This window comes from Phlebotomus argentipes, unplaced genomic scaffold, assembly GCF_947086385.1.
Source record: "Phlebotomus argentipes unplaced genomic scaffold, Phlebotomus argentipes genome assembly contig_25, whole genome shotgun sequence".
NCBI classification, from domain to species: domain Eukaryota; kingdom Metazoa; phylum Arthropoda; class Insecta; order Diptera; family Psychodidae; genus Phlebotomus; species Phlebotomus argentipes.
The window spans coordinates 19,838-32,230 of record NW_026776146.1 but is presented as its reverse complement, the minus strand read 5'-3'; the positions used below and the strand labels follow the sequence as shown (position 1 = coordinate 32,230).

At 30.3% G+C, this 12,393-nt stretch overlaps 1 protein-coding gene across 1 annotated transcript in view; it reads left to right on the top strand.

Moving 5' to 3' along the window:
- The first annotated feature begins 271 nt into the window (after positions 1–271).
- LOC132261025 (leucine-rich repeats and immunoglobulin-like domains protein sma-10) overlaps positions 272–12,393 on the top strand; it is a 30,917-nt gene continuing 18,795 nt past the window's right edge. Inside the window, exon 1 of the mRNA XM_059759518.1 lies at positions 272–1,039. Within this exon, the coding sequence (XP_059615501.1) occupies positions 272–1,039 (768 nt within the window). The remainder of the gene's footprint in view (positions 1,040–12,393) is intronic.

Here is a 12,393-nt window from a genome sequence, read left to right as displayed (position 1 = left end):
GCGTATGTTTTGTGCTTTATTGAGGGTGGAAAAAAAAGGGGGCAAAAAAGGATTAAGCAGACAATTTCTCTCTAATGCCAAACCTAAACACAAAATCCCCAACTTGACTGTGACAATTTTGCGCTCTAATAAAATTCCACCCCCTCATCATCAACACACACCCTTGCTGAAGCTCATGCTTTGCTGTTGTTGTTCTCTTGCAGAAATGCAGAAAATTCTGCTCATCAGCTGTTGATCATCCAGCCAAGTGAAGTGACACATCACAAGAGTCATGGCAAAAGTGCTTCTGCTGAGTCTCAGTTTTGTCCTCTGCCTGACGTCAGGATGGACATTTTGTCCTTCGAAGTGCACCTGCGACGGTGACAAGAACTTGCGTGTGTCGTGCGCCGAGGCGGGCCTCGAAGTTGTGCCAATTCAGCTGAATCCCGACGTGAAATTCATCAATCTCGCCATGAATCTCATCACAAATGTCCACTACACGCTGCCCTTCTACACACACCTGGAGACACTGGATCTCTCCCAGAATCGCATTGACACGCTGGGTGCGAAGAATTTTGAGTATCAGAGCAATTTGCAGCGTCTGGACTTGAGTCGGAATCTCATCACGACACTGGGCAAGGATGCTTTCAGAGGACTGAAGCGCCTTCAGTCGCTCAACATGAGCAGCAACTTCATCGAGGGCATCCACAGTGGTGCTCTGGTGGATCTCATCGCCCTGGCGGAGCTCGATCTCACCAACAATCGCATCATCAGCCTCGAGGACACGTCCTTTCGCTCCCTGGGCGCACTTCAGCTGCTCCTGCTGGAGAACAATCAGATCCTCGAGGTGCCGACCAGCAATCTCGTCTATTGTCATCAACTGAGACGCCTCGATCTCACCGGAAACTTCATCGAATCCGTCCGCAATGAGAGCTTCCTCGGCCTCAGGCTGCTCGACGCCCTGGAGCTGGACGGGAATGTGATCAGGGATGTGGATGTGGACGCCTTCACAGGCCTGCAAGCCCTCGCGTGGCTCAACTTTGCCGACAACAACTTGACAGTCAGTATTTTTTCTCTCATATGGAATTGAATAATTGTGAATATTATTATTGAAAAAAATTTCTTTTTTTCTGTATTTCATTTAGAATTTGATTATTTTTCAATTTTTCCTACAAAAATAATATTTTTTTGAAAATTATTTACTTCAGAATTTGAATTTTTTTCAATTTTACTTAAGAAATTATTCTTATTTTTAGGCTTTTTAATAGAAAATTGGATTATTTCTGAATTTTACTTAAGAAAATAATCTATTTTTTATACTTTATATTTAAAATTTGATTATTTTGCAATATTATTTTGGAAAATAATCAATTTTTTTATGCAAAATTTGATTATTTTGCAACTTTTTATTTGGAAAACAATCATTTTATGATTATTTTATTCAAAATTTGTTTTTCTTTCAATTTTGCTTTGGAAAATAAAAATTTTTTGATTTTTTTGTTGATTATTTTGCAAAATTATTTTCTTGGAAAAAATATGAAATTTTTGATCTTTTCATTCAGAATTTGATTATTTTGCAATTTTTCAGGTGAAAATATTTATTTTTTTATTATTATTTTATTCCAAATTTGGTTTTTTTTCAATTTTGCTTTGGAAAATAAAATTTTTTTGATTTATTTTTGTTGATTTGATTATTTTGCAATTTTTCTTGGGAAAATATTGATTTTTTATTATTATTTTATTCAAAATTTGATTATTTTGCAATTTTTTATTTGGTAATCAATCATTTTTTGATTATTTTATTCCAAATTTGTTTTTTTTTTTCAATTTTGCTTTGGGAAATAATCTTTTTTATTTTTTTGTGGATTTGATTATTTTGCAAAATTATTTTTTTGGAAAATAATCAAATTTTTGATCATTTAATTCAGAATTTGATTTTTTGCAATTTTACTTTGGAAAATATTTATTTTTTTATTATTATTTTATTCAAAATTTGATTATTTTGCATTTTTTTATTTGGAAAACAATCATTTTTTGATTATTTTATTCAATATTTGTTTGTTTTTTTTTTCAATTTTGCTTTGGAAAATAAATTTTTTTTGATTTATTTTTGTTGATTTGATTATTTTGCAATATTATTTTTTTGATTTGATTATTTTGCAATTTTACTTTGGAAAATATTTATTTTTTATTATTATTTTATTCAAAATTTTATTTTTTCGTAATTTTTTATTTGGAAAACAATCATTTTCTGATTAAATCAGAATCTTGAACGAAATAATCAAAATTTGTATAAAATAATTAAATTTTTTAAAGAATTATTTAGAAATTAATAAAAAAAAATGTACAAAAAATCAAAATTTGTATAAAATAATAAATTTTTAATGAAATAATCAGGAAATAATTAAGAAATATTGAGAAAATAATCAAAATTTGAGTAAAAATCACGAAATAATCGAAGAAAAAGATTGAATAATCACAAAGTTTCGAATTACAAGCACTCAAAATGCGTGATTGAAATAAATTTTATATATCAAACTCTCTCTCTCTCTCTGGCAACGTATGTAATTGATACAGACCAATTACACTTCGCCCAAATAGCCATGCATGAAAGCCCTTTCAATGGAGAAAAACCCCCGGAAAAAAAGCGCCACTGAAACATCACTATAATTAATATTCATGGCAGAGAGCGTATAATATTAAAATTGGAGCACAATTTAAATGTGTCCCAAGCGAATGGGTTTCATTGGAAAATGGGGCTTTTATCGGGGGAAAATATTGAGTGGATTTTAACGGTGATATTGAGCCAAAATGGGGTTGTTTTTTAGTGGCAATTAGAGATTTTTCTGCCGATTTTCACACACACACAAGCTTTCATATTTATTCCCAGTTCGCTCCAAAAAAGGGACTGAAAATCAATTCTGCAGACTGAATTTATTGATGCTTTTTTCCTCCCAAGGGGGAGATAATATGCCCTTAAATCTGTACAACACTTCAAGAAATAGAAATTTTTAGGCTGTTTCCACAATAATTCCCAAATTATAATGAATTTCCAAAGGTTGCTCAAGTGAGGAATGAATTTAACCATTTTCCAAAGAATATCCAGGAATTGATGGAAATTTACGTAGAAAATTCCATGGAATGGATTGTTAATTTGTGGATTAAAGAATGAGAATTTAAAGTATTCAGATTCTTTTTTTTTTAATTCTTTTCCTTCACAAATAACATTTTCCGGGGTTTATTTTATGGATGGCGAATTATTTATTGAAAGCCATTTAAAAACTCCCCAAAATTAGCCAAAATTGGGTTAAATTGTGGTGTAAAAAAGACAAAAAATAGGAAAATAAGTGAAAAAAAACTTGCCACGAGTTGGATTTGAACTCATGACGGGCAAATGTGCGAAGGAAAAGGACGTAAAAATGCGATTTTAGCAGCTTTCCAAACGACTTTTAGTGGAAAATTACATTTTGGGCGTCAAAAAGAGGTTTTTTTGACAAGTTTCAACACCGAGAATTGACATAAAAGCTGTTAAAAAGAGCGAGAAAAAAATTCTCTCTCATTATTACAGATAATTCGTGAAGAAATTGAGCGAAAAGTGTTGATAAAACACTATAAAGTGAAGGAAAATCCTCGAAAAATGAAACAGAAATGAAAAAAAAATAATGAAAAAATCAGAACTGAAGGAGAATCGAACCCGCGACACTTCAAGATCTTATGCTAAATTCTCTTCTAATGAAGATTTACGTTGGAATTTTGTGAGCAAAAATCTTTCTGAGATGATTGCGACAAATTGAAGTTCGATTTGGGAGTATTTTGTAATTATTCGAAAGAATATTCTTAGGAATGGATGGAATAGATGGAATGGATTGGAATAGATAATGGAATATATAAAGAAATCAAAAGAATGGAAGTCACTTTTCTCCAACTTCAGCAATCCTCGTGAATTTCTTAAGTTGTCATCGGATATTTCTTGAAGAATCTAACTTTGAATGACTTTTTTTTGGGTATTTTTCCAACTATAACCTCAAAATATCACTAAAAGTGATTCAAAAACACCACTTGAAGACTTTCTAAATCACAAAATCATCTGTTAAAAATAGCCAATGAACTAATAATTGCTGATTAAGAGGCAAAAATGTCTGAAAAGCCCTTTTAAATGACAATTTTTGGAGGTTATGTTTGATCTTAGTACAATTTGAGGCTTTTCTTGGCATCAAAAGAGTCCAATTCAAGGCGAAAATTACTTTTATATCAAGTTTCTATTCCATATTTGTGTAAAAATTCATTTCAAATTGCTTTTTTGGGTGTTTTTTCGATCATAACCTCAAAATGTCACCAAAAGATCTTCAAAAACTCCGTTCGAATCTCTTATGATTTGCCAATGATCCTTAAATTGCTGATTCACAGTCAAAAATGTCTAGAAATTCGTCAAAAATTGACATTTTCCAAGTGAAAATTACAATTTTTGAGGTTATGTTGAATCTTAGCACAATTTTCTATGTTTCGTGGCATCAAAAGATCAAGAAATCACAGTTAAATGCTTGTAACTGCTTAATTCTGCTAAAAACTGGCAGAATTTATGCGAATTTATGTCAAATTTGTCCAAAACGATCATAATTTTTGAGGTTATGTTTGATAAAACACAATTTGAGGCATTTCTTGGCATCAAATGAGTCCAATTCAGGGCGAAAATTACTTTTATATCAAGTTTCCATCCGATATTTGTGTAAAAATTCATTTCAAATTGCATTTTTGGGTGTCTTTTCCCAACATAACCTCAAAAATATTACTAAAAGATGTTCAAAAATTCCATTTCAAAGTATTCTAGTATTCTAGTATTCAAAATTGTCGATTAAGAATAGAAATTGAGCCAAAATCTTTTTCTAAATGAACATTTTTCAAGTCTAAGATGGTTTTTTTTTGAGGTTATGATTGTATTTAATACAATTTTCAGTGTTTCTTGGCATCAAACGTGCAGAATATCAATATTTTTCGCATGAAAATGCCTTATTCTGCCAATTACTAGCAATTTTGGTGACTTAAGAATAAGAATTATTCACTAAATAAGTCTTTATTTTGTTACATAACCTAGAAAATTATTGTTTCTGCGTAGAAATTCAAAGAAAATCTTTAGAATCGGGATGATTTGTCAGTAAAAGAAGCACTCAGGAAGGAAATATTGTAGGTTTTTCAAGCACTTCCACTTCTTAAGCACTTCTGGACTGTAATATCTCCCCCTTGTTCTTTTTCCAATTGGACTCAAAAAAATTAAACTCGCACTGGCAAAATGGACAGCTCAATTTTCTTTTCAGCTGATGAGCAGAAAATCAATTTCACCTGATTTTGGTATTCATGCGAGTGTTTTTTTTTAGCAAAAATCTGCTTGAAATTGAATTTATGTTCGCAATTTATTTAGGTCGGAAATTGAATAATGTTTCTCTCTAAATGATATTTTTCAAAAATAATTTGAAGCGGAAATTTCATTTGAACTGAAAATGTGTGTGTGGAAACTATTGGATTATGTACAATTCTATCATTTTCACCCCCTAAAATTCTGCACAATAAACAGAGTGAAAATTGTTTATTGAATCATTTCATGGGATAGATAAAAATCTCTGTGCGTTGGCAAAAATACAATTTAAAATGACAGAAAATAAAGAATTGATCAAGGGGGAGATATTATGCCTTCAATGTTCACAACACTTCAATCTTTAACACTTTAGACACTTCTCATAAACCTTTGAAGGCATTTTCCATTGCTTTTTCGACTCCTTCAATTGTTCTTTTATTGATTTCTGACTTATCACAAAGCTAATCCGGGTTTATCCATCTCAAGAGGTTTAAACTCATCAAATACTTAAGGTTTATAATTGTAAAAAGTGATCTGAATGTTTTAGGATTTGTTCATGAACAATTTCTGTCTTTCTTCTGCCTGTTTTGACTTCTAATCAAATTGTGAGGTTACAAATTCGACTTAAAAATCCTTCTTAGACTTATTTTAATCCACTTAAAATTTGGAAAAGAGTGAATATAGTGGATATCACAATATTTTCACTAGATAATAAAGTTGAATATGCAACTTTACAATCACAAACAGCAGAAATAACTAAGCAAAAAGAGTTTTCTTAGATATTTTTGAGGTTATGTTTGACTTTTAACCTGTTTTCTAACCTAATCTTGAGTTTTTTCGAACGCAAATGATCAATACTGTCAAGAAAAGAGGAAAATTCTCAGTTTAAACACAAATTAAATGATTTTGAGGGTTATTTTATCACATAACCTCAAAAATAAAGCGATCAAATTGATTTTTCTAATAAAAATAATTGAAAAAAATGCTTCAATTTGTTGAATTTGAAGCTTTTCCAGTGCAAATATTCTTTTACAGCAAAAAGCCGCGAAAGAAATCAAGGCAAAGAGACATTTTTCTTCAATTTTAGTGATATTTTTGAGGTTATGTTTGACTTTTAGGCTTTTTTTCCATCAATATGAAGTTTTTTCGCACAAAAATGCTGAAATCTGTTAAGAAACAGAGAAATTTGATAATTTAATCTGTTTTTACATTAAACATAACCTCAAAAAAGCGATAAAATTGATTTTTAAGCAAAATTAATTAGGAAAATGTCTCAATTTTGTTGAAATGGAAGCTTTTTCTGTGCAAATATTGTCAATATTTCACTATTTTCAATTCCTAACACAACATTGAAAAGCTGTACACCACTTCCGACTGTATTATCTCCCCCTTGGAATAACCAGAGCCCATCTTAATATTCAAATGATATCCGGCTGTGTTGTGTGTGAGTATTATTTTTCAATTAAGGCTGTAATCTGTGAAAATGAGGGTGAGTTTTTGCTTTGCTCGCAATTTTGCACCCAAATTGTGGACTTCATGAGAGAGAATTTAAAAAAAGCCTATAATATTGTTGAAAATTGCGGTGCAGAATAAATTGTGACAGTCGCGGGATAGTTTAATAGGTTTAAATCGGCAAAAGCGCTTTAAAAAAGCTGATTAAAATAGCGATTCTAGAAATTGTGGCAAAAAATAGCCCTAAAATTAAACATAACCTCAAAAATATGTCTTCTATCATTTGAATTCTGGGGTATGTAAGGTATTTTGTCAAATTCGAACGCATTGATTGTCTTTCTTTAAAGAAATCTTTGAAATCTTTGAAATTCTTGAAATTTTCAAAGATTTCTTTATATTTTTTTAGGTTATGATCGCAGATAATATGAAAAGTTGAGATGTAAAATAAAATTCTTTAAAAAAACATCCCTCAGAAGCTTTAGTAAGAAAGTTTTAAGACATAAAAGACTGCTTTTAGTGTGAAAAACTAATTTTCTCTCTAGATTTTTGCTTCCTAACCTCAAAATTGATTAAGAATAAGAGAAAAAAATCAAGGGGAAAATATCAAAATAATCCAAAAATGATTATTTTCCCAAGGAAAATTGAAAAAAAAATCAAAATAATCAAATTATGATTTAAATAATTTAAAACATTATTATTTTCTCAACTAACATTGAAAAAAAAATCTAATTTTGAATAAATAATAAAAAAAAAGTTTATTTTCCCGAGCGAAATAACAAAAAAAAACTTCATTCTAACCAAATACTAAATAAAAGAGTCAAAAAATGAATATTTTCTCAAATAAAATTACAAAAAATAAAAAAAAAACAAATATTAAATTAAATAATTAAAAAAAAATTAATATTTTCTCAAGTAAATTTTGAAAAATAATCATATTTTGAATAAAATAATCAAAAAAAAACTTCCCAAGTAAAATTACATAAAAATCTTAATAATCAAATTCTGAATTAAGTGATCAAAAAATTGAATATTTTCCAAAATAATAATTTTGCAAAAAAATTAAATCAACAAAAATAAATCAAAAAATTATTATTTTCCAATGCAAAATTGAAAAAAAAAATTCGAATGAAATAGGTATTTTTTGATTATTTTCTAAATATTTGATAAGAATTTGATTATTTTTTGATTTTTTTGAAATTATTTTCGGAATATATTTAATCAAATTTTGAATATAATTGAATAATTGTGAATATTCTGATTCATTGATTATTATTGATGGAAAAAAATCTTTTTTTTTGATATTTTTTTTTAGAATGTGATTATTTTTCAATTTTGCTTTGGAAAATATTTATTTTTTTATTATGTCATCCAAAATTTGTTTACTTTCTCAACTTTTCTTTGGAAAATAATCTTTTTTTTTGATAATTTAATTCAAAATATGATTATTTTTCAAAATTTACTTGAGAAAATATTCATTTTTTAATTTTTTTCAATCAATTTTTGGTTATTTTGATTTTTTGTCATTTTATTTGGGAAAATAATCATTTTTTTCAATTATTTTTCAATTTTTGTGTGAGAAAATATTCATTTTTTGACTATTTAATTTGGTCATTTTGCTTTTTTTTGGTGATTTAACTGCAGGAAAATAATCTTTTCTTTGATCATTTATTCAAAATTGTAATTTTTTTTTCAATTTTATTGGGAAAATATTAATTTTTAAAATTATTTAATTTTGAATTTTATTATTTTTTCAATTTTACTTGGAAAAATATAAATTTTTAAAATATTTTATTCATAATTTGATGATTTTTTAATTTTTACTTGGGAAAATAATCATTTTTTGGATTATTTTACTGAAATTATTGATTATTTGATTAGAAAACATTAAGTTTCCTCAAAAATCGCCCCTTGTGATTTGCCCCTTGGTTTTAACTATCTTTATCGGCAAACTCTTTCCTTTCGACGCGTAAATCGAACAAGTGACTTTGATGACTTCACAATATAGTTTCAAACTCATCACTTTTCCCAAAAACACTTTGTAGCGTCAATTGTCGCTGGGCGAGTGTCCTTTTGTGCCCTAAATAGCTGAGTGTTTGTCTAATTTGTCCCTCTTCTGCTGCTGCTACAGCAAATGGAAGCTTGGACAAATGTTGAGACAGACTCGGGTTGGTAAAAACAACAAGTGTGTGTGCGAGTTGAGAAAATTGCGAGTGAAGTTTGTGAAACGGTGTGTCTGTCAATATTGGCAGTGCAGGTGAAATTTCTAATTGAATTTCCAACTGCAGCCAACGATCATAGAGCCCTGCGACAATTCCTCCTCCTCCTGCCAAGGGGGAGATATTCATTTGGAAACTATTTGCCCGTGGAATTGCTTGAATATTTCCAAGAATCAGTGTTGGGCGAATTTTTTACATTTTTACTTTTACACAATTCTTTACATGGTAAAAAATGTTTTCTTTACACACAATTTTTTTTACATGTAAAGAAAAAATGTAAAATATGAAAATTGGGTTCAATTTTTCGAATCGAACATTCGTTAATAACGGGAAATTTACTTCAGGCGTTTTTCCATGAAGCCAAAATCATTAGAAGAGTTTTGTGAATTTTACACCCTCGTTTAGGCAATTAAGACCAAAATGTGCAGACAGATTTCTCGGTTTTATGATTCTTAGGCAAAACTTTAATCTCTTGCAATCCTTGAAGTTCATGCCAAGATATTTGCTAAACATGGGTTTTTCCCGCTGTGCATTCTGGATAAGCATAATAAGCAACTGTCACATTGTCCTTTTCTGTCCAGGAATGTGAAGATGATCTCTGAAGAGCCGTTTTTAGTTCGGAATTGGCCATCGAAGCATATCCTGCGGGCGTCTATGGGGTTCCTGGGATGTCCGAAGCGCTTGTCAGAAGACTCAAGTGTGCTTAAAGTGGTTTTTATTCGCCAAAAAAGCAACGAAATGAAGCAATCGGCATGAAAATCGTCTTCTCTTGCCCAAAATCCAAGAATGAAGTTCATAAAATGCGATCCGACATTCCATAGACCTGTCCATTGCTGGATGGACTTTCTTCTTCCTTGCTTGGTGTTTTCCTCGATGGTTAATCGGCAGCAGAAGCACCTCGAAAAGAATACAACAAAAAATACGTTCAATTAGCAAATTTTCTTGTAAAATTAGAGAAAAAACTTCGATATTCCATCAAACAAATGTATTGGAACATCAGTTGTTGAATTATTAACTTACCTTACTCAATTATGCCAACAATTTGCAGATTTTCCTGAGTTTTCACTGTTTCTTTACAATTTTGCGACTTCTCGCGTATGTGACAAAAAGTATTTTCTGCCCCAATTCCACGGGAATTCCACGGGAATTCCACGGGAATTTCAGTAGTTTTTTTAAACTTCAGAAAAGAATTTTTACATTTTACATTTTACTTTACATTTTACATTTTTTACACATTCTTTACGTGTAAAATGTAAAGAGGTATTTTTTACCATGTAAAGGCACAACACTGCTGATGTGGTTGATGCTGGATCGTAGACTGCATATTGGCTCGGTGTTGATATCTTCTCGACGACAGGATTGATGCCGGTTTCCATTTAAGCACTTGATATGAGTGGGAATTATCGATATTTTATGTGCTCCTGGGCTTTTCCTTTCCACCACTTTCACTATCTTTTAGTCAATGTCTTTCTTTTACACAGTGTGATCCTCGTATTTTAGAGCTGTATTGGCACAGCTTCGTTGCGGCGGCGAGATAACTCTTCTTGTATTATAATCTCTCAAGAAGCGGCGCACTCGGTGCGTTACGTATCCCACAATCATCAGTGCTAGGATTAACAATTAAGATGACAAGCGCGAGTTCGGTTAGAGTTACATCCTCTATGTCCTTGCTGGATATCATTCGGTATTTCCACCTCCGTTTTGGGCTATGATAACTTCTTCTTTACTCTGCGGTTTTCCCATGGTGCCGATTTTCTCGATGTTAGGAACTATATTTTAGTATTCATTTATCAATTTTCTTTTTTTTTCCACTGTTTTTCGCACACTTTGCACTAAGTCAATAACTTTGAAGATCACTTCGGTTTGAGTGGCAGGATCGCCATGCGATGTCCCAATCAAATGCAAAGACGATGTGTTCGTTTGCGATCAGTTTATTGACTACATCATTTCTTCAACTGTCTCCAATAATTTGGAGAAGCCGTGCAATGGCTTGTGGGAACCTTACATTGCATTTCTTTTACGTGCGTCACAGCGTACGTCAATGCACTTGCTTTGTCAGCATCCGGTTTTAACCCATCAACCATCACAAAACTGACTTTAAGCATAATTAAGTGATTGAATAACATCGGAAAACCCCAAATTTATCACTTTCATGAAGAAATCTGATGAAAATCACAAGTTTTCAATGTTGAACTGTGTTAATTAAAGCTAAAATTGACACATAACCTCTAAAATACTGCTGAAGATTACAAAATTGTCAATTTTAAGAGCCTTTTGATTGATTTTCTACTCTAAAATTGCAATTTAACCTTATTTTCAATATAATAGACTAAAATTCTCCAAATTTGCCCGCAAAACGTTCCGAATGAGTTTCTTTCAAAGATTCTTTCAGACAATTCAAAGAAGTTTTTTAGGTTATATGTCAAAAGTACATTCAGAAAAGTGATTTAAAATTGAACCACATAAAAAATATGCTCAAAACTTCAAATATTTCTCAGAAAACTGTTTCTCAACAGAGTTTTCAGGCTCATAAAAGTAAAAATTGCATTTTTTCTGGAGAAAGAGTCCTAAATTTGAGGTTATGTTAATGTTAGGCGGGTTGGAAAAATCTATAAAGTTCCGAAAAAAGGTTATGTTTGACTAAAATCACTTTCTAGTGTTAGTTTTTATCTAAAAATCCTCACTTTTTACCTTTTTTCAGACAATAAGGACGATTTTGCTTATAAGAATTTGCTTTAGATTGTTTTTCTTATTTGTTTTTCACCATAACCTCAAAAATAACACAAAATGATCGATTATAAATTAAAAATGCATGGCAAATAGAGTAATTTTAACAGTCAAAATTCTCTTTTTCTCTTAAAATTTCAAGTCTTACATCAAAATTCAGTGTAAAGTTGTTAAAATGATAATTTTCAGACTCTAAAACACATAATTGAGGTTATGTTTTACTTTAACGCGTTTTTAAGAGTCATTTTTATCTAAAAATCCTAACTTTAGCCTTATTTCAGAGATTTCAGGCGATATTCCTTGTAAAAATCATGCTGAAAATCATTTTTCTTGTTTGTTTTTCATCATAACCTCAAAAATAATACAAAATTATCTTAATTCATGACAAATAAAGCATTTTCAAAGGTCAAAATTCTCTCTGAAGCGCAAAAATTCACGTTTAATTTCTACTTTCAAATTGCAAATTTCACTTCATTCTTGATTAATATTAGATTATTATTCCCCAAATTTGTCTTTAAAACAACAAGAATGAGTTTCTTTTAAGGAATATTTTCGATAAATCAAGATAATTTTGAGGTTATGGTCAAAATTTCATCAAAATATCTCAGCGAGCTAAAATACTTAAAAAAAAAGCAGTTAATTTAGCTAAAAAGTGCTAAAATTTGAACA